Source organism: Python bivittatus, unplaced genomic scaffold (genome assembly GCF_059951505.1).
Source record: "Python bivittatus isolate LINGU-HERP-01145 unplaced genomic scaffold, Pbiv_v1 ctg000240_np1212, whole genome shotgun sequence".
NCBI lineage: Eukaryota > Metazoa > Chordata > Lepidosauria > Squamata > Pythonidae > Python > Python bivittatus.
Genome location: NW_028277051.1, coordinates 1,702,568 through 1,730,432, shown reverse-complemented (window position 1 = coordinate 1,730,432; position 27,865 = coordinate 1,702,568). Strand labels below are relative to the sequence as shown.

At 54.1% G+C, this 27,865-nt stretch overlaps 1 protein-coding gene across 1 annotated transcript; it reads right to left on the bottom strand.

The window, feature by feature from the left end:
* Positions 1 to 31: 31 nt before the first annotated feature.
* ANKRD13B (ankyrin repeat domain 13B) lies at positions 32 to 27,865 on the bottom strand. The gene is made up of 15 exons (XM_088138737.1): positions 27,388 to 27,865; positions 20,233 to 20,368; positions 17,430 to 17,554; positions 15,476 to 15,521; positions 14,969 to 15,112; positions 14,170 to 14,359; positions 12,663 to 12,729; positions 12,466 to 12,547; positions 11,068 to 11,132; positions 10,260 to 10,390; positions 10,009 to 10,166; positions 6,286 to 6,444; positions 4,809 to 4,969; positions 3,561 to 3,637; positions 32 to 2,714 (listed from the first exon to the last, which is right to left on the bottom strand). Exons 1-15 carry the CDS (start codon positions 27,559 to 27,561, stop codon positions 2,498 to 2,500), a joined length of 1,932 nt encoding a protein of 643 aa, XP_087994863.1. The 5' UTR covers positions 27,562 to 27,865; the 3' UTR covers positions 32 to 2,497.

Sequence of the window (27,865 nt, the reverse complement as noted above, 5' to 3'; positions counted from 1 at the left end):
CCGCCCCCCAAGAGTGGAGGCAGAAACAAGCGAGGGTTGTTAAGGTTCTTTATTGGTGTCTGTGCAGGTAAACACACCTGACCCAACTGGTTGTGCATCTCCGTAGGCTTCCCTTGACGCGTGGGGCAGCTAAGAGCCCCCCTTTCTTGTAATTGCTGTGGTTTGACCTTAGCCTCCCTGCCCCCCCCCGCCCAGAACTGGTACAAGACACAGGGCCGCCACTGGCTTACCTGGGGGGGGAAGGAGGAGGGGGCGCAGAGGCTGCTGCCCCGCCTCCCCACCCCCACCTGTATCCCAGCAGGGGCCTTGGGGGAAAGGGGTCTCCTCCCCCCAGAAGTTAGCACCATGGAACAACAGGATTGTAATGACCTTGGAGGGGGCACCGTCAATGGGGGTCTTCCTTGGAAATGGGGGGGCAAAACTGGAAGCAGAGGAAATCCTCAGCAGCCCGCCCTCCCCAGAGCCCCACCAGGGCCACTGCAAGGTCAGAAACAGAAGCGTCCAAGACCAGATTTTGGGGAGGGCGGTGGAGAAATGGGGGTGCAGGGCTGGCCACCAAGCCATTCCTCTCCCTCCCACTTTGCCTGCCCCCCTGCTGGCGCTGGAGTGGCCATGCCCTGCCTCCGCTTGCGCCCAAATCCCCCCCACGCCACCCTTGGGTACCGTACGAACGGCCCTGCTGCCCTGCAAGCCTGCAAGCCACACGCCGGGGTCAGGCGGAGGGGGACCAGCCACAAGGAGACCCGGAAGCCCCAGAAGGCAGGTGGAGACCTGTTTGGGGGGCAGGGGGCGGGGTTAAGTGCACTTGGTGCTACTGGTGCAGAACTGGGGTGGGGGGACACACTGCCGTGGGGCAACCATGGCCTGATCGCTCCTCAAGCGTACCAGGGTTACCTTTCTCTGCTCCCTGTTTTGTGTTGAACAAATACAGAAGTAACGGTTGGCTCCTTGGAACATCTTAATTTAACCTAGGCAGGGTGTGTGTCAAAAAAGTCAAGATGGCGGTCATGATCGCACCAAGCCCCACCCCCTTCATGTGCTCACAGACATCCCTGAATCTAGAATTAACTACGCTTCTGATTCACCCTCCCAGCTCCCCGTTAAATTAACCCAGGATTAACGAAGCTCCTGTTCCCTTTTCTGGACTTTGCATTTCCTGAATTCACTACTGCCAACCGAATGCAATCAAAAATTATCCAGCATTACCTACCACCTCCTTCACCCCTCTCCGAATTAACCCAGAATTGATGCCCACTTCCTGGACCTGCCCTGGCCTCTCATTGCCCCCAGCCCCCCTCCCCTTTTATTCATGGGCAGCTGATAGGTTTGGGGAATGGGGAGGTTGCTGGAATTAGCAGGATGGGGGGGAGAGAGAACGTTACGTCCCCGTAACCCTAAAAGTTAGGTTTATCATGTGCAGGGTCCCTACCGACGTCAGCACAGAGGTGCAGAAAACACTGAACTCGCAGCCCAAACGTGCCAGGCCCATTCAGGTGAACGAGAGGGGCCTTTGGGGGTGCAGCACAAAGGCAGACTAAGTTCTGCGTTAACGAACGGCAAAGAAATCACGCCACGGTTCTAACTTTGCATAACCGATCCGGGTTCTCTGCAGCACGGAATGGTGAATTTTCCCTGTAGGCATCGACGGTCCCACCTTGTGGGATTTGGCACGCAGCTTGAAAATGAAAGCAGAGGGCTGAACGGGACGGGATGCCGGATTCTGGCGTCTAGTTAGAAAGAAATTCTTGGCGACTGGGGCGAGTGTGGCCTGGGGGAAGGGGGTCTAAGCCCACCTCCTGCACCATTTCCCACCCGCCAGGGGATTTGCTCCAGTATCTTCCCTTCCACCTACACAGGCCCAACAGCGATTAGCGTTAAGGCTGAAAATTTGCCCCCCGTCCCAAAGTCAGCTCCTCTTGAGCTTCCCGCCGCCCTGCAGCTGCGTCAAGGTTCAGAATCGGGGCTCCCGGACTGGGGCTGCAAAAACAAAGACGTCCATTAGAGGGCGGCCCAACTGAGAGTTTTGCTCCCTCTGGTGGCCATCTGGGTTTTTGCACCCCAATGGGGGAGACCTGGCCAAGATGCCCAGTGCCCAGTGGATGGAATCGGAGCCTTGCAGCCCCCAGCCGCTTGCCCCAAGGCCAGAAGAAGGGGGAAGGGAAAGGAAGGGAGCCCCCTTTGCTGCAATCTGCCACAGGCGATAGGAAGGCTGGGCCAGGAAGATGCCAACCTCGGGCCGATTAAGACCCCCCACCTCCCATTGGAGGGTCACGTTAAATGGCTCAGGGGTGGGAGGGGGAAGGTGTTCGGAGCCCCTGCCAGCCTCCCCTCCCTGGCTGTGTCCCCGCCCCTTGCCCGTTCGTCCTGCTTGTGCCCAGGTTTTGTGCATGAGTCGGGCCAGGGTGGGAAAGGCACACAGTCTGTTTGCGCTGGCTGGTGGCCTCCAGAGGCTGGCTGGGGCTGTGCGTGAGTCTCCCCCAGCCCCCTGGGGGTGCCCCTATTGTTCGGTGAGGGAGAGGCGCAGGATCCGCTCCAGCTCCTCCTGCTCCTGGCGGGAGCGCTGCTCGGCCTCCTCCTGCTCCTTGGCGGAGAGCTCCATGGCCAGGCGCAGCTGCTCGGCGTAAGTGGTCAGCCCGTGGCCGGGGCCCCTGCCTGCCGGGGGGGGCGGCTGCTGGGGGACGGCGGGCCGCGGGGGCGGCGTGTGCTGGGGGGTCCTGGGGGGGCAAGCAGAAGACACATAAGCCGAGCAGCTTGGTGAGTCCCGACCTAGGCTGGGGGGTGATGCTTCCGAGCGTCCCTCCCCCTTAAAGTGGCCCCTGGGCACCTGGATTGCACAGCCACTGTTTTGGACGCCCCCCACAAGCCCCACAGCTGCCCTGCCTACACCTGTTAACTTCAGCAGCTGCAATTTTTAAAAATGCAAAGGTTGTGGCTGAACCTCGGGGCACCCCCTAAAAATCCTTCTCCTAGTTCAGTGTTGTCCAAACTTGGCCACTTTAAGACGAGTGGACTTCAACTCCCAGAATTCCCCAGACAGCCATGCTGGCTGGGGAATTCTGGGAGTTGAAGTCCACACATCTTTAAGTGGCCAAGGTTGAGAAACATTGGTGTAGCGGTTAAGGGTCCAGGCTAGAAAACAGGAGACTATGAGTTCTAGTTCTGCCTTAGGCATGAAAGCCGGCTGGGTGACTTTGGGCCAGTCCCTCTCTCTCAGCCCAACCCACCTCACAGGGTTGTTGTTGTTGTGGGGAAAATAGGAGAAGGAAGGAATTTGGGGTATGTTCGCCACCTTGAGTTATTTATAAAAATAAGAAAGGCAGGATAAAAAAAATCTAAAAAAAATCACAAGCAAACATCACAATGTTTGATTGAGGGAGGAAAATGTTTGATTGTTGGAGGAAAACGTGTGATTTTTGGAGGAAAAACGCAGGTTTTCGTGCCATCTTACGAAAATCTCAGGTCCCCAGGAACAGGAGAGTGAAACTGACAGACGTTCAGGAGTGAGGAAGTGAAACTGACCAACCCCTAAGAGAAAGTGAAACTGGAAGAGAGACGCTCACCTGTTGACCCTGCGCCCTTCCTGGGACATGGGCAGTGTGCCTGGTTTGCTGTTGGTCAGGGCTTCCCAAATGGTCACCTGTGAGGAGGAGAGAGGTGACTGGATTCCCTCAAAGCGTTACTTTGCACGCTGACTGGCCTGATTCAGATGTGACCCCGGCCTACGGTCTGCTGCTTCGGACTTCAAACCCCATCATCCCCCCCAGACTATGGTTTACTGGCATAAGCCACATTCAAGCCATGGTCAGCGAACTGGCCATCACCATGCGACTTCATGCAATAATACGGGTACCAGGAAATCATTAAAGCGATCAACCATTAAAACACGGAATGGTCAGAATCTTAGGAGAACTTAGGAGACCTCGGGGGAACTGAATCCATCCTTAGTGGAAAATCGTGGTTTAATTCTTTTAGCGGGTACCATGGAAGTGGGTCACGGCCCTTCTGTGACGAGTTCTACGTTGGCGGTGCCCACCTTAAGTGGCTAAGGAGGACATCTGGCAGAAGCCGCAGTGAGGTCCCAGTGACATCACTGGGCAAATGAGGTCAGGGCACCTGGGACATCCCTTACCCAACTGGAAGCACCCACGTGGCGGAGGGTGAGAAGATGCCACGGTGAAAAGCAGGAGAGGGCAAACCTCGCTTGGAGGCTGGCCGAGGAGAGCTCCTTAGTGCGTCTGAAGCAGACCGGGAGTGAGCCCAGATCGGGCCCTAGAGCGGCCCCCTCCAACGCGGCCAGGGATTCAGACAGAGACCAGCCTTCTCCATCGCTGGCTCCTGGACCTGTTTAACTGGCAGGGTCAGGGCACTAAACCAGGCTTTTGGCATGTGGCATGTCTCCCCACCGAGCAGAGTGGAGGACGTTCGGACGCTGGCAGCCGCTGCCTGACCCCAAGTGAAACTGACCGGGTTAGGACTATTCTGCCGGGCAAGGGACTCCTTGGTCACTCTCGGTGACTGAGATCTTTCCAAGCGGGGAAAGTGGCATTTGAGCAGGACAGCCAACTTCTGGGCAGGGGGTCTGCAAGGAGGGTCAAAAAAGTCAAAATGGTGGCCACGTCCAACCAATGGGAGCCCTGCTTTTTTTTATAAACGCAACCACGCTGCGACCCATGTCTAAACGGGATGGGCTTCAATTACTGTTCTGGCTGCCATGTGGACTTTTCGGACCTCCCCGTGGAGGCCCAGCTTCTGGCCCCTCTGACCCCCACCCCACCCCACCCCACCCCACGAGGTCGGGTCTCCCCTACCTGGTCATATTCGCTGCCCGCCTCTAGCAAGCTCTGCTGGATGGCGAACTGCAGGAGGTCATCCTCGTCTTCCCGCAGCGGCTCCGGGTGCCTCCCGACGACGCTGTAGCCCTGGGGGGCCTCAAAGAGGGAGGGGTCCATCTCGAAGCAGCGGCAGGAGCCTGCAGGGACAGGTCCAACCACCATCCGAGGGATGCGACCCTCCAGCCCCCTCCTCCCACAAAATGACCGGGCACCGGGTTTCCCTGCCTCGGGGGGCGGGGGGGCGAGGCACGCATAGCTCCCGGGTCCCCTTGTTTCTTTGCAGACAGCAGTCAAAACCTACAGGATTTCACCTAGAGGGCATTAGCTGAGGCTTAAAGAGCCGGGCATGGCCAAACCAAGTTCCGGGGGCAGCATTTACTGAATCTCGGCCACTCCCACCCCCCCGGTGGGAGACCCTGGAGATGTTCGGGAAGCTATTCAAGGCCCGGCTCTTCTCCCAGACTTTGGGGCAGGGTGGTGGTCGACCCCTTGCTGGATGGGTCCTTGATTTCGATGTTTGTCTTTGCGCCACTGGTGATTTTTTTGTCTGTTATATTTTTTTTTACTTTTTCATTGTAAGCCGCCCAGAACTGGCCTCTAAATTTCATGCATGCCTGTATGTATAAACAAGCAAAATTGAAAAAAAGCTTAGCAGCGTTGGATTTGACCTTGGATGGGAGGCCACCAGGAGAGCCCCAAGGGGTAGGACAGGCTGGGAAGTTGAGTTGGGAGCATCCCCAGGCGAAGCTCTTCCAAACTCTTGCCAAGGATTTTTGAACTCCCAAGGAGCCGAGAAGGATTTGGGGGAGATTTTCCTTTTAATTGAAATCTCCCTCCGATCGCTCTCAACTCCCAGGGATTTCCTCTTTCTACTCACAGAATTCTCAAGGCCTCTAACAACCTTAATAAATATATTTAAAAAAATTTTTTCATGGAAAATGGATGTTAGAAAGAAGATAAAAATGTTGTTCTGGGGAAAATAGGAGGCAGGAGTATTTAAGTATGTTCGCCACCTTGAATTATTTATAAAAATAATAAAGGCAGGATAAAAAAAATCTAAAAAAAAATATCTTGAGCTTATCTCAGGAACGGCACTTGGGTAGCCTGCTAAGGGGCACATTTTGGGGAGGGGGCTGTGCCTGGTCTGCGTAGTTGTCGCAAGGGAACGATAAAGAAATGTCCCAGCACCTTTTCCAGGGTGGCTCCCCCCGGCTGGGGAACCCAGAGGAATGGGGGGGGGGGGTCAAAAAACTCAAGTTGCTGTCCTCAACTGAGATATCACCCCCCTTTTTCACATTTGTGCAGCCCGTGCAAAAAAACAGCAGGCATTTAATTGCACGCTGGTGACGCCATCTTGACTTTCCGAGCCCACCTCCGAGCAGCCCCCCTCGGGCTTTGCAGGGCCCCCTACATCACCCCGCCCCATTTGCCCCTTCCCCCCTCTTCGCCTTACCAAGGGAGCTGGAACTGCTGATGCTGGAACGGTCACTCCCTGGCGAGGGGGCATCGCTGCTGGGGCTGCCCGTGCCACGGAGAGAGACCACCGGCTCCTCGCAGCCGTTGAGGTTCCCAAAGGTGATGCGGGCGTTGAGGATGTGGAAGATGGGGATTTCTGGAGGCAGAGAGGGGAGGAAGCACAGGACGAGGGGGGAGCGCATGTGTCAGCAGGGCACCCCCGCCGCCTCCTTCAGCACCAGGGCGAGAGGGAGGGACGCCTTTTCGGAAGGAAGACCCTCTTCATCCCAGACCAGCAGAGGATGGCACTCACGAGGTTGATGGCTTGCCATACAGCTCCCATCATCCACCATCACTCACAGCAGAAAAGCTGACACCCCCCCCCCATGGGGTCTCTACAAGGAATGGATCTGTAGCTCCCGGTTAGACCCCCGCCGGGCTGCCACAGCACCCAGAAGCGGTTTCTGCATTTCGCCCGTCCTGAGTCTGCCCCGTCCTCTGAACCATCCACTGGTGCAACAGCAGGATTCACTTAACACACAGAGCCACAAATGGAAGAACTGGAAAAAAATGTGGGGCAAATGCAGGCACTAGGTTTTCCACAAACCAGGTTAGGGGTCTAGGTGTGAACATGGGCTTCGTCATGAAGGTATATTCCCCAAATCCTAGAACCGTGAAGTTGGAAGGGACCGCAGAAGTCACCTAATTCAATCCTCTACAACAGTGTTTCTCAACCTTGGCAACTTTAAGATGGGTGGACTTCAACTCCCAGAATTCCCCAGCCAGCCATGCTGGCTGGGGAATTCTGGGAGTTGAAGTCCACACCTCTGAAAGATGCCACGGTTGAGAAACACTGCTCTACCATGTGCAGGAAAACCAATTATCGCAGCTTATTCATTTGGGAATTGCATATTCTACAATCAATCTTAAAGGAAATCAACCCTGATTGCTCATTGGAAGGATCGATAATGAAGCTCAAGCTCAGATATTTTGGCCACCTAATGCGAAGAGAGGACTCTTTGGAGAAGACCCTGATGCTGGGAAAGATTGAAGGCAAAAGGAGAAGAGGACGGCAGAGGATGAGATGGTTAGATAGCATCACTGAAGCAATGAGCATGAAACTGAGCAAACTCAGGGAGGCAGTGAAGGACAGGAAGGCCTGGCGCAATATGGTTCATGGGGTCACGAAGAGTCGGACACGACTTAACGACTAAACAACAACAATATTCTACAAACACACAATGGTGGTCTGTTAACTCAGAGTCAGGGTGCAGCGTGAAGCCAGTTGCTACAAACGGAGATCTGCCCCGCCACTCAAAATGAGGGAAACTGAATCCACGGCCAGCGCAAAGTTGAAACTTGGTTTTCAACCTGGCAGCCGGCTGACGTTTCTGGCAGCCCGGGCATTCGCAGGGAGGGGCGAACGGGCCAGGGAGTCAAGTGAAGGTAGAAGCACCAGGGTGGTGTCAGGCCTGCAAGCGCAGGAACTGGAATGCCTAAAGCTGTGCGCCCACTGGGGACAAATAACCAGGATTGCAATGCAAACGCCCCCAAGCAGACGTCGTGTCTTGCTGCAGGCGCTTAATTCATCTGTCTGATGAGTCCCTCTTTATACAACCCTGGCCCTGGAGCAGCCCTGATGAGGTTGTGCGTGTCATAATGCCACTGTGCAAATTTGCATCATTTGTGCAATCACGGTATGACACACCTGATGTCGTCTGACCTCCCCCCAGGTGTGGATATCCATGTACTCTGATGCTTTGCCAGCTGGGGCTCCCCCCTCCTCCCAGTCCCTCGCTTCTCTGGGTGGAGTTAGAGGAATGGCAGGGCCACCTGGTAGAAGCCACAACGTCAAATGACATTGCGAGGGTCACATTGACAGTACAGGTCGTCCTCGCTTAGCGACCACAATAGCAATGCGGTCGCTAAGTGGGAAATCCCATGACTGCAACTGGGCTTTCCAGCTGGAAAGAGACAAAACTGTAGGTAGTCCTCGGTTAATGACCATTCATTCAGCGCATTCCAAGTGCTGAACGAGGGGAACTTATGACAGGTCCTTAGAGTTCTGGTCGTCCCAGCACCCCCACAGTCCCGTAATCACGATCTGGGTGATCACTCACCCTTACAACCAGTTGCAGCATCCCGTGGTCATGTGATCACCATTTGCCACCTTCCCTGCCAGCTTCCCAGAAGCAGAGTCAATGGGGAAGCTGGCAGGGAGGGTGGCAAGTCACTCCAGTAAGTCTCCCGGACCTGGCAGCAGCCACCCCTGGCCCCACCGCCCGCCTCCCCGCCGCAGAGGCAGAGCGGAGAGATTGGAGAGAAAGATTTCAAGAGAGTCAGCTGTTTGCACAGCGTGCTCTCAGCTCCCAGCCCCAGGCTGCATTGCTTTCAATGTCAATCGATTTATTTATTATGGCCGTAGACCGGTATAAGCAGAGCGCTCTGTGTGCGCATGTGTATCTAAATAAATGTATTTTAACTTTGTCTTAAATTTTATTTCGTTAATTATCTATTAAGATAGATTTTTATACACACACACACACATATTCACAGAGCACTCTGCTTGTAGTGGTCCACGGCCATTGCTTTTGATGTGTAGAAGAGCAAGCTGCTTACTCTCTTGCAATCCCTTCCTCTCCAATCTCTCCTCTCTGTGAGGGGGAAGAAAAGAAGAAAGCAGAGGTCAGGCACAGGACAACGCCTATTGACTGTAACGGCAATCGCGTGTATGAGGGATGCTGAGACTTTAAAGTTTCATTTCAGCACCGTCGTAACTTCAAACGGTCGCTGAATGAATAAGCAAGGACCGTCTGCAGATAGATACGATTTATGTACTTGCTTCATTTTGCAAAATGCAAGTATGTAATTCCCTTTCTGCGTGCAGTGTCATCAGAAACTTGCAACATTGCTTCTTTCCTTGCAGGTACCCAGGCCTGGGTCCCCAAAGAAGGGCCCAGGAACAAGAATACGCCTGCCCCTATCTGTACCCCGCGAGGCACCCAGCACTCTGCCTACTTGCTTAATGATTTTTAGGTTATTTTCAATGAAAACAATGAACAGGAAGCCGGCAGAGCTACCCTCGGACAATAAAACGCTCGGGGGAATTTCGCGACCGGCCACAATTGCTGCGGCCATCATTCTCTGAGCGCGCTCAGAGTACTCCTTTCTCAAAATTCCACAAGAAGAGGGGCTCCAGGGGTACCCCGAGGACAGAGCCCTCTTTCACCTGCAGGAGGCCCCCCAGCATCCGAAGACAGAAGGGCCCAGCAGCAAGCGAAAGGGCCTTTCTGTCTCAAGTCCTGGACTTCTGCCAGATGTGCAGTAGACAACATGCACTCAGTGGATCTCACAAGCCCACGGTTTGCTTTCCCACGGTTCCTCGAATAAGCCACAGTTCCCTGGCTCACATTTAAACCACAGTTTGCCAACCGCACCAGGTGTGTTTGCAAAACAGCAATGATGCATTGGCTCTGTGCTCTGCTCAGTCACCTGGACTGAAGACAGATTTGTAAATAAATCAAGACAATTCCCGGGGTTAGTTGAGGAAGCCGAGGAAAGTAAGCCAGCGTGCGAGGCGTTGTGTGCACAGCGTGCAACGTGTCACGCGTCGCTGCGATGTTCCCGGATCCAGAAGGGCAAAGGTAGAACGGGGTCCCATTTCTTGCCCCAAGCATCCCCCCCGCCTTCCTGCCTTCTGAGCATCGCCGGCCGCCCTCACCGATCTTGACGGGGAAGCCGGGCGGCAGGCGCAGCGTGATGAAATCTCGGAGCTTGGCAAAGAGGGCGTTGCTGACGGCCATCAGGTCGATGATGGGGGCCACCTGCTCAGCCAGCGACAAGGGGTGGTCTTCACACAGCCACAGCTTGGCCTTGAACCTGTTGGAGGACGGGGGGAGAGCGTGAGCCGCGCTTCCCCCAGGAGGAAGGGACCTCCTTCTCGGGCCATCCCGCAGCGCCCCCCGTTCTCACTTCTGGGTCTTGGTGGTGAGCTCGATCGGCCGCCCCATATCCCGGGTCCCCAGCTCAAAACTGGGGTTGAAGTATTCCTCCGGCGTGATGGCCGTGGGGTTGGCGTGACTCAGCGTCTGCGTGATGAGGGCCTGCGGAGGGTCACAGAGAAGATGGGGAGACAAGCCGGTCCCGGCCACGGGGAGACGCCCTTCCAGGAGGGGGCACCTGGGGAGGCTGAGGCCAGTGGCTGCCATCTCAAGAACCGTAGAATCGGAGTTGGAAAGCTCCTAAGGGGTCATCCAGCCCAACCCCTGCACGCTGCAGGATTCGCTGCACCCCCCTCGCCCCCCACAGCCTCTGACGCTTTGTTCAAATCCTGCGGCTCTCTATTTGTGAGGTGGAGAGCAGGAGAGGACCAGAACAGGCGAAACTGGCTTGGAGGCTCCGAGTCTGCGGCTTTGTTTTTCTGATTAACCATCCCCCCCACCCCAGTGAGAACACAGAGCCCAGAATTAAAAGAGCACAGTTGCACCCCCTTGCTTTCCGAGAAAGCTGCACACCCCTCTTACACCCCGAGGAAGCCCCTGATTCTTTCGGTGGGCGGGAGAGCAGACTCATCTGCAGTAGCACCGCTGGCCCAAGGGAAATTCCCAGAAAGAGCTGAGCAAATAATACGGCTAAATATAAAATATGAGCTCGGCAAGTATTCCCAAACCAAAAGGAGCAAGAAGCAGGACATCTGTGACCCTCAGACGCCCCAAAGATCTGAACGGTTGCTCCCCCTCGTTCCTGGACCCTGGCACCCATTGCTCTGCTAGTTACTCACCCCGTTGTTGGGACCCACGTGTTGTTCGGCGATGCCCAGGAAGGACTGCAGTGGGGTTTTACCACCTGCAAGAGACAAGAACTGTACAGTGGGGGATCTGGAATCTGTGGGCAGCAGATGCCACACCTGGGGCACAGCGCATAGTTGGCAGAGCAGGGTTTGTTTGTTTTTAATTAGCATTATTTCTAAGCAGACCAGGGTCCAAAGCACTCCAACCTAACGAGGTGGCCAAGTGGAGCCTGGAAAAGCAAAATGGTGGGTGCAACAGCATGAACACTCTGTCGTGGCCACCATCTTGCCTTTTTTGACCCCCCTGCAGACACTGCAGCTCTGATGGATCACCAAATCACTAAAAACATTAAAAATGGTGTCTTGACAGCCTCTGAGCACCCTAATGAACAAAAAATTAAATTGCCAGAAGAAAGAGGAGAGATGGCTCCCTGTTTCTCTTAAGTGGGTCTCAAATGGCCCTCCCTTACCTTTCTTCTATATCACTCACACATACTGAGTTCACGAATACAGGTAGTCCTCGATTTACGACCATTCATTTAATGATCGTTCAAAGTTACGACAGCACTGAAAAAAGTGACTTACAACCGGTCCTCGCACTTACAACCGTTGCAGCATCCCTGCAGTCACGTGATCCAAATCCAGGTGCTTGACAACTGGCACATATTTATGACAGTTTCAGGGTCACGTGATCGCCATTTGCGACCTTTCCAGCCCACTTGCGACAAGTAAAGACAATGGGGGAAGCCGAATTCGCTTAACGACTGTGGCAAAAAAGGTCGTAAAACTGGGCACGACTCACTTAACGACCATATCACTTAGTGACGGAAGTTCTGGTCCCAATTGTGGTCGTAAGTTGAGGACTACCTACAATGTCCAAAGGTAAGTTGCAGACAGAGCAGCTCCTAGCCTAGCTCAAATGATCTCAGGAAGTTAGCAGAGACACACATGGCCACTTTTGGGGTGGGAGATAACCTGGAAAGATGGGCTGAAGATCGGATGGGGAAGTCTAGTCCAGTGTTTCTCCACCTTGGCAACTTGAAGATGGGTGGACTTCAACTCCCAGAATTCCCCAGCCAGCTTTGCTGGCTGGGGAATTCTGGGAGTTGAAGTCCACCCATCTTCAAGCTGCCAAGGTGGAGAAACACTGGAAAACAACGCGGGAGTCGCAGATGCACCCTAACTGGACCAGTTCATGCTTGGCCGGAGCCAGGCACGCTGTCTGCCGTATTCTGCTGCTCCGGAGCTTTGCAGCCGAGGCCCGAGCGCCCAGCATCCTGGGTCTTCGCACGAGGCGAGGATGCAGCCGCTCGTGAGTTTGGGGCTGAAAGGACAGGGCAATTCAGCGAGCAAATCTAGCACGTTGGGCGAAAGCAAAGCGATTCTTACCTTTGGTTTTCCCTTTGTGCTGTTCTGAAAGGTGGTCCGTCCGCGTCCGGGTGACGAGTTCTACGTTGGACGCCCCGTAAACCTGCCGACGAAGGGAGACGCTCTGCGTTCCTGCCGCGCCCTCGCCCGGGGCCCCTTCCCACCCCTCTGCCCATCAGCTCCTCCAGCGTCTGGTCCTCGAGCACCGGAGGTCTCACCTTGGCTTCGTACCCGTTCACCAACTCGGTCTTTTCGCTCCTCCAGCCTAAAATGCCCGTCTTGTTCCTGCGGGGAGAGAAGCAGCCGCCCCGAGAGAGACGTACACAGACCGCTCTGCCCTGCCCGGACGTGGCTCCGTTTCACCCTTCTTCAAAACGTGCCACTGTTTTCCCAGGGCATCTTGCAAATCGTTTATTATATGTATTGATTTGAATTTATTACAGCCGCTGAATTCCAGGGGACTCTGGGCAGCGCACAGAACCCAAGAAACCCATAAAAACAGATAAAACATCGAACCACGCAGACAGCTCAGACTGTTTTGCTTGATTTGTGCTGTTTATAAGATCGTTTTAGCCCGGGCTGTCCGTTTGGTTTGACGTTTTTATCTGTTTTTATGGATTTTCCAGTTTGGTACGCCACGCAGAGTCCCCTGGAATTGGGCGGCGGCACTAAATTTGAATAAATAAATCAAATTAAAAAATCAAATTAAAAAACGGTCTCATAAACAGCACAGATCAAACCAAACAGGGGCCCCAGCTAAACAAGAGAACTTTAAAATGTCAGTCCAGCAATGAAAATGACATGAAATGAATGAACATTCAGCAAGGAAGACTCAAAAGGCCAGCTGAAATACATTCTCCTGAGCAACCTATGCATGTAAATAGAAAACAGGAGATCTAACATTCGTTACAAACCACCATCGTAGCAGCAACGTGAACACAGTAATCGTTGAAAAGACCTTAAGAGATAAAATGTGGACGCCAAAGAGGGGGGAACGGTGGGGGGGGTAATATCACACAACGAAAGACGAGAAATGCACAACGTGTGATGCCAAAGGTCCATTCCCTACAGCAGAAACGGGCATCTTGGGGTGCGCAGCCCCCTCCCACATCAGGAGATCTGATGTTCCTTCCTGGGGCGGGGGGGGGGACTATGTGAACTACATACTATTACCTGAAAATGTTCCCCTGCCCGCTTGCAACAACAGGCAGACGGAAGAGATGCTCTGCTTTTATGGTAAAACAGTGTTTCTCAACCTTGGCATCTTTAAGATGTGTGGACTTCAACTCCCAGAATTCCCCAGCCAGCATGGCTGGCTGGGGAATTCTGGGAGTTGAAGTCCACACATCTTAAAGATGCCAAGGTTGAGAAACACGGGGGTAGAAAAAGATGGAAAACTAACTTTGCTCCTGACTCACATCTCTAACATCACCGCTCTTCTCCAGATCCTGAACTGTCACCCATTTAATCCTCGAACTGCAGGAATTTGCCAGGGTCCATTTCAGGGGTGACCACGGGGAGAGGGGGGCAAAAAAGTCAGGTTGGCAGCCACGATCAAATTCCCCCCCCTTTAACATGCCATGTGTACAGAGTGGCAGCGTCCCTTTTGACTTTTTTGCCCCCCCAACCAACGGTCCTGATCTGTTGGTTGATGCCACGATGCCCGCGGTTTTGAAGCAGCCTTCCGGGACAAGCCAAGGGGCTTCCCGCGCTCCTTCCACGTACCTCTCGAAGGCAATATTGCGCGTGTCCAGATGCGTGGCGACCACGGGGGCCATCAGGCGCCCCATCACCTGCTCCTCGGTGGGCTGCATCGCCGCGAGGATGGCCTCTTGGTCGTGGGAAGCCAGCGCAAGCGTTTCAGAGTAAACCACCCGCCGGTTGTGATCCACCTCCATGACCACCGCGCTTGTATCTGGGGGAGAGGAAGGGGGGAAGAGAGGGGCTACCTCTTTGAACAAAGCCCCTTCCCCAGAGGCACTGGCGGGGGGTGTCCAAGGGTGCCAAATCATGAAAGCAGCCTTGGGTCACAAGCCCACCCCCCTTTGTAAGCACGTCGTGGCATCACACCCATGCACGTGCTGGCTGGGGAATTCTGGGAGTTGAAGTCCACACATCTTCAAGTTGCCAAGGTCAAAAACTGCTGGGTCGGCAGAAGCCCAGAAAAACAAGCGCATACGTTAAGCATTGCTTTCACGGGGGTTGTGGACCCATCAAAACGGATTCGGACGTAGAGCAATCGGGTGCAAGCGTAGCGCAGCCGGGCGCCTCCTTAAAGCAGCCTGCTTTACCCAGGGTTCTGCAGGAGAGTGAAAAACGATGCTGCTGCTTTCAGTGAACTGAACCCTGAAAGCAGGCTGCTTTAATGAGACTCTTTAATGAGACAGCACCTTTTTTTTTCAGAAAAGAAGGAAAATGTTTCTCAGGCTCCCGTGAAAAATAAAACACGTGTGCTTTAAGGAGCAGCTGAGGGGGGCTACCTAGCGCGAGGTTCAAGGTAGGTCTTCCAATCATTTTCGCCTACCTTGTCCCCGGAAGATGAAGCTGTGGTTCCCACGCTGCCACGTCATGTGGTCAAACCCCAGCAACGTCGTGTCCACCCGCAGGTTCTGGCCACACTTCCACACCTTGTATGTGTCGCTGGGGCAGATCTTGGAGACCAGGGGAACTGCGAAAGAGCAGAGGAGGAAGAGTGCCATGGGGCAAACTTCCCCTGCCACGGGAATTAAGTCCTCCCCCTACCCTGGGGGTAGGGACATCTTCAAGGGGGGGTCAAAAAAGTCAAGATGGCAGTCATGTCCGTGGAAGTGAAGCCCCACCTGTTCTGGAGGTGCAACAACGTAAATACGGGCAAGGCTTTGCACGCTCATGACTATTTTCTTGACTTTTCCAATCCCCCCTCCTGCAGATGGCCCTTCATGGGGGGGGATTTTCCTTAAAGGGGGGGAGGTTTTTCCACTTGGGGGGCAGAGAGATGAAAGCCCACTCCCAAATGGAACTGCAGTCGCTTTCTTTCGGCATGCAAACATACCCCAACTAGTAAATTCCCATTTCATCTCCACATAGAAATCTTGAGCCTGGAGCAAAGAGAACAGAAAAGGGGGGGAGTTAAAAGAGGGGCAAAAATCAGCATCTGCCCTTCAGGACATCTGCTGAAGGGATATGTGGGGGGGAAACAGAATTATTTAAGGGTGCGAATAGAACCTTCTCTGGAGTGTTTAACAAGAACCGGCAGCCAAAACCGTTAAAGCCTTAAAAACGGCTGCCAAAAACCTCTTTTCCTTTATTTACTAATCTACTTATTTATTCATCAGTCTTAAATTCCAGCGTATCTCGCAGAGACCATTGGCAAGTTACGAGGTAACACGGTGCAATTATGCAGCGTGATTGAATGACTGAATTCATATTCATTAAACTAAAACGTCCACGGAACAGAACCCAATGAGCCGTTGAGCCCACCCGTGGGAGATCTTATGGCACCCCGCGCAGCAGCGGCGTCGGATTGACCCCCAAACGCCCTCCGGGACAGCCCGGTTTTCAACTGCTCCTGGACGGGCAGCAACTCTGGGTCAAGCCCAAATTCGGGGTCTGTAATGGAGAAGGGGGGCCCTCTGGCCTCAGCCCCCCGACCTCCTACAGTGGGGAATCACAAAGAGGTCATCCCCAGGATGAGTGCAGTGGTTGGGGCAAATGGCCCTGCGAGGTCTGGGGGCTTTCCTGAGAAACAAACCCCCCATCAGAAATTACAGGGAAGGCATTTCCCTCCCAGGCAGTGGGCAATCGGGCATGTGTTCAGATCAGTGTTGCTCAACCTCCTCCCCTTTAAGATGGGTGGACTTCAACTCCCAGAATTCCCCAGCCAGGCTGGGGAATTCTGGGAGTTGAAGTCCACCCATCTTAAAGGGGAGGAGGTTGAGCAACACTGGTTCAGATTCAGGAGGTTGGGAAGGAGGAATGGTACCGTTTGACCAGAAGTACATTTTTTAAAAATGCACTTAATCCATTTAAAAACGCACTAAAATGGATTAAAACCTCCCCTGTAGCTAAAAACATCTGCATTGACTCAAATCCTCTCCTGCACTCGTTCATGGTTAGTGACTGACCGCTTCCACCCTAAAGGAAATTCTTCTGCTTCTTTGCTTCTTTGCCGTCTTCCCCCCGTAGCAGAATTCCCACTGAATTCCTGACTATTTTTGCAATTGTTAAAAAGGGCGAGAATCTGCAGAAGCAGGCGGTTAAAATGACCACCTTTTGCATCTGTCTGTGGATACAGAGAACATGTAGGCATAGTTCACTTTTTGTTATTCCAACCTTCGTTCCAGGCTCAGATCTGAATATAATCAACGTTTTCCACAAGGTATGTATTTTGGGACAATTTTGCCTAACCCAACTACTTTTGACAAGCAACGATTTCCCCAGCATTAGAGGTTTTTCGGTATCACTTTCACTAATACACACATCTGGGTGTGCATTTTTCTCTGGTGTGCAGCAGTTCAAACCCTCCTTTTTTTAAAGGGAGCTCTGCATCACACAGGGTGGAGAAGAGCATACAGGTTGTCCTCGTTTAGTGACCACAATTGGGACTGGCAACCCGGTTGTTAAGTGAAGCGGTCATTAAGTGAAACCATGACTGTGTTTATGATCTGACTTTTGTTTTCCTTTGCTTTATACACCTGCGAAGGTTGTAAAGGCGACGACTGGTCGCAAAGTGATTTTTTTCATCACCTTTGTAACTGTGAACAGTCGCTAAACAAGGTAGTGGCTAAACGGGGATGACATGTATGTGGAAAAATGTTTTAATGCACGTATTGGTTTGAAAGTGTGGACTGAGGACACTCTGCAAGATTGAGAGACAGACAGATCTGTAATTATGGTCTGAAACTCCTTAGTCCAGTCTCCAGGGAAAGGGGACCACCCCGAGGGGTTTATAACCTCGACAAGGACACGAAGGGGAGAATCAAGGAAGGGGCGAGGGCAGGACTGACCTTCCGCAGCTTTTCTAACAGGATGGGGATCCCGGCCAAGCGCTTGACCGCTCGCTGGTAGTCACGATAGCGCAGCACCAGCTGGACGAGCTCCAGATCCTGAGTGCTCACCGCCTCCTGCAACACTGGAGCCCAAGAAAAGGGTCAGGGGAACCATCTGACGCGGAGGCGCCTGGCAAGGGCCCAGGATTTCACACAAGCGGCCGTGTGCCCTGGTCTCCCTCCTCCCCGCGGGCAGGGCCCAGCACAACGGGTTGAAGCTGCAGGGAGCAGGTTCTGACGATGACAGAAAAACACCTTTTAAGAGGAAAGAGGGACCCGATTCCCAGAGAGTGGGGGGCTCCCCTTCGCTAGGTGTGTTCACGCAGAGGCTGGAGAGCATCTCTCTGGGGCGCTGGCATTTGGGTCCCTGCGCCAGACGGGGTTCGGCTAGATGGGCTTAAGGGGCCCCGTCAGCTGTTATTTAATCTGTAAGCCCACTTTCCTAGTAAAGAGCGGCGTTGTCTAAGGGCAGTAAACGAAAGGGAAACATAAAACGGTAAGTAAAGCATTAATAAAAGCACGGTAGAAGAACGGTCACTTAAACAGATGGCAAATTTAAAGCAATCGTTCCAAACGAAGCCAAAGGGCCGCCTGATTAAAAATAAAAATAAATATTTCCTTACCTGTGTGTCAGTTTGCAAAAACAGGCATTACTCTAACTCAGTGTTTCTCAACCTCAGTAACCTTAAGATGGGTGGACCTTGACTCCCAGAATCCCCCAGTCGGCAGGAGGGGACCTTGACTCCCAGAATTCCCCAGCATGCTGGCTGGGGAACTCTGGGAGGCAAAGTCCACCCATCCTAAAGTTACTGAGGTTGAGAAACACTGCTCTAACTGCACTGATTTCAGCAAAGGATCAGTGTGCTGAAAAGTGATCTGAAAGTAATTTCAGGAAATGAAAGTCTTTTCATGCGTGCGTGTTATTTAACTGTTTATATCAAGGACAGCTGATTTCTGGTTCTGAACATTGCCAGTATACCATTGCCTAAGTAATTTTCAAAGGAGTTCAAATGAAAATTAAAAAAAAAATAATCTCACTTGGTATATTCAGGGCGTGAAAGAGTGAAAAAGTGGAGGCTGTGACTGAATCCAGAGCCACGCCCCCTTTTTACACGTGTTGCACGCATAACACATGCAGAAAAGAGACCAGGCTTCTATCGTGCAATTGCAAACCCACCACCTTGACTGTCAATCCCCAGACTGCCACAGCACATATTCATAAAAGTTATCAATTTTTAAATTTATTTTATTTATTTATCGTATTTATATAGCCACCCATCTCATATAAAAGTTTGTTTGTTTGGTCGTTATTTATCTTCAGGGCTTGTAGGACACGCCAGTCCGCCAACTCGGGGTGGCGCTGATCTCTCCAAATACATACCGTAATTCAGTGTTGTCCAAACTTGGCTACTTTAAGATGAGTGGACTTCAACTCCCAGAATTCCCCAGGCAGCACAGCTGGCTGGGGAATTCTGGGAGTTGAAGTCCACTCATCTTAAAGTGGCCAAGTTTGGACAACACTGCCATAATTGGAGATTAAAAACAAACAGAAAAATAGCCAAAGCTCAAAGAAACTCTACATTATAATCTCATATAAAAACTGGGGAGCGCCTTCAGCACAGTCCATAGCAGAGTCAGCTGAATCTTCTTACCATGCTCAAAAACTCAGCAGTGACTACAAAGCCCCAAATCTTTTACAGAGATTGTACGGCATCCACAGCGGAAGCAAGCTAGCGTGCCATCGGGGCTCCTTTCCTCCGAAGGAAGGCCTGTTGCGTTCAGTCGTATCTTACTCCCGTGTAAATCTGCCCTGGGGCGCCATCTAAGATTTCCACCCACCGTCCCGAACATCCTTGTTTTATTAAAAGCAGCGCGGCTTACTTGGGAGTGAACATGGGGAGGACTGAGCAATGAGATCCTGATCCAGCCAGCACTGAGCCCTACAGCTAGTGAGGTCAAGGGACATCATTTGAATCCCAGGAAATTAAGACCACAGTCCAAGCAGAGGGCACGTGGCACATGGGTTTTAGTGGCCTGGCCTGGCTGCTGGAGTGAGTCAAAGCAGAAAAAGCACCAGAAACAAACAGATATGGCTGTTTGATTATTTTATGCCAACAGAAAACCGTCCAGCTGGTCTGCTTCAACCAGCAACCGGCAATTTGTTTTGCCTCCAAATCGGTCTTGATTTGTGGCGCCTGACTGGACAGTCCCTGCAGCTCTCTAGGAAGCATTGTGGGAAGCGGTTTGCCCCGGCCATCTTCATCCTGGGGCTGAGAGAGAGGGACTGGCCCCCGGCCGGCTTCGTGCCCGAGGCAGGACCAGAACTCCCGGTCTCCCGGTGGCTGGCCTGGGGCCTTTCACCACTAGACCAAACTGGCCCTCAGTGCTCAATTACTGGCAGAAAACAAGCCAGACGGGTGGCTGGCCTGTTTTATGCTGGCAAGCGAGGAAGAGGATTTCACGGTATTCAAGCACCTGCAGTGACGTCGCTACACGAGCCTCGCCCCACAGCGGCGTCTCGACAACTTGGCAGCTGCGGCTTGCCCTATTGCCACTTTCTCTAGAGAGTTAAGCCAGTGCTTAATTCTATCGTGGAAATCTAAGGGAAGCAGGTGCTGCTGTTTGCTCGGATCAGGACCGTTTGGGCTCCGCGCTTTGTTCCGGAGCATCGCCGCTGCTCGGAAAGCCGTATTACGCTAAACGAGAAGCGCTGATGCTCAGCACCGCTTTCCATCTGCACATGGGAGAAATGGGAACGCACCTGTCCAGCCGCTCCGATTTTCTTTGGCCACGTCAGCGCCGTGGCGCAACAGAACTCGTGCACACTCCAGATGGCCCAGGGTGGTGGCCAGGTGCAAGGGCGTTCGGCCGCGGGGATCCCCCTGCTCAATATCCACCTGCCAGGACAAAAAAGGGGGGGGTTGAACCCTTGCCATGGCAGAAAGTACCTTTTCCATCCGTCTGGTCAGGCTGCCGGGGGAAGGCCGCGTAGACCGGCTCGAGGGCATCGAGCTGAGCTTGCGCACGCAACTCTCTCAATTTAAGCCAACCTACGACCAGAAAACTGCAAACAACTCCAGACTCAGGAGAGGACAAACAGCTGAAGGAACCAGCGGACAGACAGACGGCTTTCTTTCCTTTCCTTCTGCACGCCTATGGAGGCTGAGCACCTCCTTGGCTGGCGTGGCAAGATGCCAGGGGTCCTCCCCGACGCCTCTGGTTAAAAGGTGCAGCCGCTGCGGGGAGGAGTGGGCTAGGAGCAAGGAGACCTGGATGCTTCGGGGTCACAGCACCTCACTCCAACCTGCCCCCAAGGCGGCCGTCCGGGGAAACTTAGAGGGGGGAGCGAAGGCAAAGAATCCATCTAAGCGATAAATAAAACAAGCTTTTCACAGCCCTCAGCCAACCTTGGTTCTTCTTCAAAAAGGTAAGCAGGATCAAATCAGGGTGGCACTTGGATGAGAGACACCAGGAATCCCAGCTGTGGGCAAGACCATGAGGCTGAAAACCCACCCCAGAAAAAGGGGAGGATGAACCACGTCTGAAGGGACCAGGCAAAGGTGCCCGCAAAGCCATGATGAGCTGAGCTCCTAATTTTGACCCCATCAGAAAGGATTCTCTGTCGGACATTGCTGCCCTGTCTTCAGGGTGGGGAAGGGTCAAAGCGGAAGAGGGGGTGCGCATAAATGCCTGCTTGCCTACAGCCAGCCAAGCAGAGAACGATGGTCCACCCGGAGCTCCAGATGGGTGAGGATGGCAGTGCTTGGAATGCCCAGCACCAAAACATCTGGAGAAGGACAAGATTAGGCCAACCTTGGCTGGGTTCACTCCCTACCGGCAACCCTTGTTAACCAGACACGCCTGCGGTGTCCACCGAAGGCTTTTGGTCCAACCGATAGACCAGGCGGTGGCTTGAGACAAGGGCATGGCTCACCCAGGGCTGCCTTACGACTTTTGTGGGTTCTGGGCACTTTTGCCCTCACGGGCCCCTCCCTTCAGAAAAAAAATTGTGTTGAACATTATATTTCATATGATTATCAATGCGGCCTTCATCTTCTTTTTACAGAGAAATATGGAATAGCAATTATTACAGGTATTACTTAATATTATCATCAATTGTTGGCAATTAATTATGGTGTCTGTTGCGTATCATCCAAGTTATTACATTTTAGTATTCACGCTACACCTGTAGGTTACAAATAAGACCCTCAGTCTGATGTTCAGATTCGGTGCGTTTTTGAATAAAAGGCATGAGAATAAATAAACATTTATTAAAAGGCATGAGAATAAATAGCTCCTTCGTTTTTATCCTTTCTGATTTAGACAGAAACTTTCGCGGGCCTTAAGCCCGATGGATCAGTCAGTCCTGGGTTCACCCAGCCACGATGTTCCCACCACATCCTGCATCCCAAATAATGCAACCCGTTTGCTGAATCCACCTGGCCGGTGGGCAGAGGAGCTGGCGGGAGCATTTCTCCAAGAAGGAGAGGTCTGCCAAGCCTTTCGCACGTCCAGCCATCCCACTGCCCAGCCACATGGCTCCTTCCTGTTTTCTTTGGTGGGAGAAGCCAGGGAGACCAACTGGCCACCCTTTCCGTGGCCACCGTGTTCCAGGAACCCACACTTCCAGAGGCACCCACGTCCTCGAGAGAACCCCGTGCCCACCAAAACCCTGCCCTTTTGGCACTGTGCCCGCCCTCTTGCAGACGCTGACCCCTCCCCGCTGAAGACCTTCCTTATTCTAGCCCAAGCTTAGATGCTGCCCTGGGCAAGTACTGGCAAAGGTCCTCTGGGGGCTGCCTGCGAGAGGGGAAGATGCTCGGTTTATTCCCCAGCCTTCCCTGGAGGCTTCTTAGAGTCCTCCCTCCCTCCGTCCCCTGGGCATGAATTGCACATAAGAGGAAGCAGCATTTCTCACCGCAGCAGAAAAACAAGTGGCCAAGTCGGGGGTGGGGGGAGCTCAGCACAGAGATCGGCCAACACAGCAGCCCTGCGGGGCGGCCTTCTGCTTCCTCGTGGCTGTTCTTTCAGAGGCTCAGCAATTCTGTCGCTTCCCTTCGGCTTCAGCCTCTCTTACCATTCAGTTTCGTTTATCAGCCTCTAGAACAGTGTTTCTCAACCTTGGCCGCTTTAAGCGGGGTGGACTTCAACTCCCAGAATTCCCCAGCCAGCATGGCTGGCTGGGGAATTCTGGGACTTGAAGTCCACACTGCTTAAAGTCACTGAGGTTGAGAAACACGGTCTTAGAGGAACAATTTAAGATGCTCCCAGTATGTAAAGATTTAAACATCAGGATCACCAGCAAAAGAAAGTCAAATCCAGCCACGTCACGGCAAAGCAAGGTTCAAAGCAGCCTTTCAGGCTGGAAATGCAGTTTTACTCTGCAATTCAGTTCTGGCATCCAAGACGGCACCAGAGCGTGTATAGAGTGCCCCCTTGTTATTAAAAGGCTGCTGCCACGGAACCCCTTCTGTGCTCTCCCACCAGGCAGGGCATTTTATGCTCCTTGAAGAGCCAGATATATTAATGAAGAGGCAAGCATTCACTCGCTCTCTTAATTGGCTTTAATGAAAAGGTGCATAATTAATGGGAGACCACAGATCTTTCTTCCACGGCAGAGCAGAAAAACTGCAAGGAGCAGAAGGTCGTGGGCTGTCTGTCTGCACACGCAGCACCCACCCCTAGATGCCTGAGACCCCCACAAGGGGTCCCGACCCATAGTTTAAGAATCCCCATCTATGAGTTTGGGCCCCAGCCCGACCTCTTCTCTGGAGCCAGGCATTTTCCTCTGCAACTTTAGGCTCACCATAGGCGTTTACGGTTTCCTTCCTGCCATATGCAGCTTGACTCACTTGCTCAAGTGACTCACTTGCTAACAGCATGGAACATTTACGCAGCCTGTCTGAAGACTCTGAAATGCTTTTGGACCTCCCTCTAGCCGTCTTTTCAACAAGCAGAAGAGGCAGGGCTGCATAATCCCTTCCATAGGGCCCACTTCCCTTTGGAAAGCTAAAAAGCCCGGATTCAAGGAACAGAAGAGCCCTCCCCCCACCCCATTGCTCCAGCTCTATAAATACCCCACTGCCCTGAGAAGCCCAGGGGCTCAACAGATCTCTGTGGCAGGGGAGGTCACCCCAGGAAAGGCCTGGCCTCTGGGCATGCGCTCACACAAACTGTTGCTGGGCACTGCGTCCGTCCCTTGGCTGGATTCACCCAACACACCAATCCCTAAACCTGATTCCTGCGCTCATGGAAGTCCAGCCAAACTCCCTTGCCTGGTTCCTACGATATGCTCAGAGTCAACAAAAAGGAGCCACTGGCCCCACAGCAAGGGTGGCATAAACAAAGCTATCCAGCTTGTGAGCACGGTCTGCAGCTACAAGCCATGACGGCATCTCCTGGCCGTGACATCACTGGCTCCCATGGACACTCATGATGCTCCGGACTTGTACAAACCCACTGACAGGCAGCTTCTGGGTTAGGGGGCTGGCTGAACTCAGTCAGCGTCACTGTCCCTGCAAGATGTATGTTATGGCCAGCCTCTCCCAGCACGGTGCCCTCCAGATGCGCAGGGCCAGTGGGCCCTGGCTTGCAAAAGCCAGAAGTCTCTCCGTCCACTGTCTCCTGCCCAAGTTGGATCTGTGATGGCCAGAGGACCCTCAGCTAGGCAACCACACAGCTGGGTACTTTGTGGTCCAGCCTGTGGCAAAGACACAACTTTTGTTGACTCTGAGCATATCGTAGGAACCAGGCAAGGGAGTTTGGCTGGACTTCCACGAGCGCAGGCATCAGGTTTAGGGATTGGTGTGTTGGGTGAATCCAGCCAAGGGATGGACGCACTGCCCAGCAACATGCACTTCTGGACCCCCCAGGGCTCCTGGGGAAATTGAAAGGGACCCCCAGCACAGGCCTTCTTTGCTTCCTTGTTTTTGCTCGTTTGTATTCATGCCAATCAAAAGGGTGAAGCAGAGGGCTGAAAGAAAGCAGGCATCACACGCTATGGCGCTGCCAAGGAATGGCGCCAATTACTGTATGTAATTTGCAAAACGCATAAAGGGAGTCGTCTCGCCATGATGTCCTAATGTGCGATGATGCCGTGGCACGTGCCATGTTTTGACAGACTCTGGAAGCAGCTCCCCGATTTGGGGGTTTTTTAGAGCCGTTATAGATTAATGCTTTCCCACCCAACTTGGGGTGCGCAAGGCTAAAATCAGCAGGAAGGACCCCCGATAAAGTTAGCAGGCAGTGTGAAACTTTGTGGCTTCTGCAGTAAGAGAATTTAAGATTGGTGGACTTCAACTCCCAGAATTCCCCAGCCAGCATGCTGGCTGGGGAATTCTGGGAGTTGAAGTCCACAGGTCTTAAAGTTGCCAAGCTTGAGAAACACTGATTTACACAGACTGCCAGCTTAAAGGACTGCAACAGCCTAGACATTCTAGCGGGAGAAGCTTTACCACCCTGCAGACCATCTCTGAATACCAGGTAAAGGTAATGCTTAAGTTCTATAACTGACTTATAGCCAGTTGTGGTGTTTTCTTGACAGCAATACAGAAATGGTTTCCCTTGCCATCTTCTGGGAGGTTTCTGGGAGTCTAGTTTACATGCACGGGATCTCCTAGTGGTCTCCCATCCAAGCGCTAAAGCCGTCCCATGCCACCAAGCCTTCTGAGGTCAGGCCAGGTCCCAAAATTGGCTGATGAAAGCAAAGAAGACCCAGCCCCTTCTTGCCTTGCTACTGAACTTTGCAACGGTCATCGCTGGACTCCGTGCCCCATCTGGCTCCTTCTAACTGTACAATCCTAAGAACCTGAGCATAAAATGCAGAACAAGAAAATCCAGCACAGGAGATGGTTAACTGCCTACCAAAAAACCCTCAAAAACAAAAGACTGTCTGCAAAGCAAGAAAGGAAAAATAATTTTAATGTAACGGTCCTGGGGCAAGACAGACTTCGAATATTTAGGACCACGTTGTTACCATCCGGGCCAACCTCGATTTAAGTATTTTTGTTGTTGCTGCTGCTGCTGTTTTTAAAATCGCAGTGGCAAAACGACTAAACAGGGCTTTTCAGAGAGCCAGTGTTGTCATGCCATTCTGCATTTTAGTCATGGCTGTGATTCTGACCTCCCTGAAAGCCGACAGGAGGGAAGGAACTCCGTGCCAGCCCCCCACCCACCCCCACCCCACCCCGGCCTGGACTTGCCCCAACAGCAAATATCAGAAAGGCAAACCCGTGATCTTCCGTGTTGACACACAGCTCCCCGCCAAGCCACAGGGCCGTTCTCAGTGGGAAAACCGGGCGTGGCAGATGTGCAGCCAACACGGATAAATAACACCAACGTACACAGCAGCAGCAGCAGCAGCAGCAGCAGCACCCCAGCCAGAAGCAGGAAGCCGGGCATCTCGCAAACGGCACGCACGGGCCGCAGCTGCATTCCCCGCGTGGGAAAAGGGGAAGAGAGACGAGCCTTTTGGCCCGCGCTGCTGGCCAGCCTGTTTTCCTCTCCCAGCCGTGAGCCGTGGCTCCAGGGGCCGGGGGACTGGGAGGGAAGGGCCCGCCAGGGGAACAAGTGTGCTCGCTACCTGCGGGGAATCCTACCCACCGCCTGCACAGGTCAGCTGCGTGTGCTGGAACTGAACTCCGGTCCAGTGTCGCCTCTATTTCTCTGGCCGCGACATCTATGTTGTTCAGTTCATGCACTCTGCGAGTTCAGGGATGGGTATGCATGGAGGGGCACCCACAGTGATGCTATGAAGGTATAATGGAGCTATCTGGCACTAACTGGGCTCACCCATCACACTAAACCATGGTTTGGTCAAACATGGTTTGCAAATAAGCCACGATTTCCAAACTGTAATGGTTGGTTTCACCCGGGGCACGAAGCCAAAGATGAGCCAATTCCATTACAGCTGAGTGTGGGGCATGAACTGGCTCCCCGTGTCGAGCGGAGCCTGTTAGATGCCTCCCAGCTTCCATTACTCACAGGTATACTGCTGTTAATCAGGGAGGCCTGATCTTTCGACAACACGAGCCGGCCTGGCCTTTGCCTGGGTGTTTGCAACCAGAAAAACTCAGTTTGTGCAGGCTATCAGCCCAGCAGCTGTTGGTCAAAAGGTAGACTGCTCTTGGACAGGGTTCTCTTTGAAGGCAACATAGCTGCCACTACCACGCCCACTGGAAGACACCCCTTTGGCCCCCTGGCATGGGGCGAGGAAGAAAGTGACCCTCCGGGCCACGGAAGGCAGATGTCCCAGGATGCCCCAGCAGGATCTCCTCTTCCCCACTGGGCTTCCACGGCTCTCCGGCCCCCAAGATTCCCCCAGTTTCATGCTCCGCGTCCGGCCAATTGGAGAGACAGTCGCCATGTGGCCTCTTGTTTTGTTCTGGCTGCGGGGGGGGGGGCGCAGGCAGGACCAAAGGAGGGGCAGCGCTTGACAATGAAGAACCCAACGCCTCTGCACAGAAGCGGCGCCCCGGAAGCGGAGGCAGAGCCCAGAGGGGGCTGCCACAGGGCGCGGGCGGGGGCAGATCTGCTGGAGCCCGACTGAACCGGGAAAGGGGAAGCCTGGCCCCTTCCCGTCCTCCGCCCCCGCCCCAGAAAAGATGCTCCGCGAACAAAAGGCCCTCTGTGGATGCTCCAGAACCCTCCCCCGCCCCGCCGAGGCCACGGGCGGCAGGCGAGGCGAGGCGAGGCGAGGGGAGGGGAGGGGAGGGGAGGGGAGGGGAGGGGACGGGCGGGGGTGCCCAAGGGGGTCGCCCGGCCTGGCCCCCAGATGGGGCTACAAGCCCTCGCCGCGGCCCTGCATCGTGGTCCTCGGAGTGCGGAGGGCGCCCGGCTGCGGAAGGCGACTCCAGACCGCCTCGGCGGCGCCCTCCCCGCCCGCCGCCCGCCGGCCCCTGCCCGGCCCCGGCCCCACCTGCTTGCCGCTGCTGAGCATCCTCTCCAGCTCGGCGGGGCGGTCGTGCCAGACCAGCGCGTGCAGCGGGAAGCGGCTCTCGGCGGCGGCGGCGGCGCCCTTCCTGGCTCGGGGAGAGGCGGCGAGCATCCTCCTGGCACCGGGGCGAGGCGGGGGCGGGGGCTGCAGCCGCATGGGCGCCGCGGGGCCGGGCCGGGCCGGGCCGGGCGGGAGCCGATCCGCCGCCGCCGAGGCCGCCGCGGGCCCTGGAGCTGCTCGCACGCCGGCGGAGGAGGAGGCGGAGGCGGCGGCGGAGGGGAGGGGAGGGGAGGGAGGGAGGGAGGGGAGGGGGAGGAAGGAGGCGCCCCGCCGCGCGCCCGGCTGCCCGCGGCGCACAAAGGGGGCGCGCGGACGGCGCGCGGGGCCAGCCAGACGGGGCGCCCGGCTCCCTCCACGCGCGCCGCAGCACAGGGGGAGCGCCGGCCTCGCCCGGCGAGGG

What these genes read in the sequence shown, in the direction of transcription:
- ANKRD13B (XM_088138737.1), bottom strand. Translation starts at nt 27,561, where the DNA reads ATGCGGCTGCAGCCCCCGCCCCCGCCTCGCCCCGGTGCCAGGAGGATG. An exon ending in CGCAATATTGCCTTCGAGAG is followed by an intron (nt 12,730 to 14,169) that starts GTACGTGGAAGG and finishes CTCTCCCCGCAG; the next exon opens with GAACAAGACGGGCATTTTAG. An exon ending in CGGGCAGCGAATATGACCAG is followed by an intron (nt 3,638 to 4,808) that starts GTAGGGGAGACC and finishes TCCTCCTCACAG; the next exon opens with GTGACCATTTGGGAAGCCCT.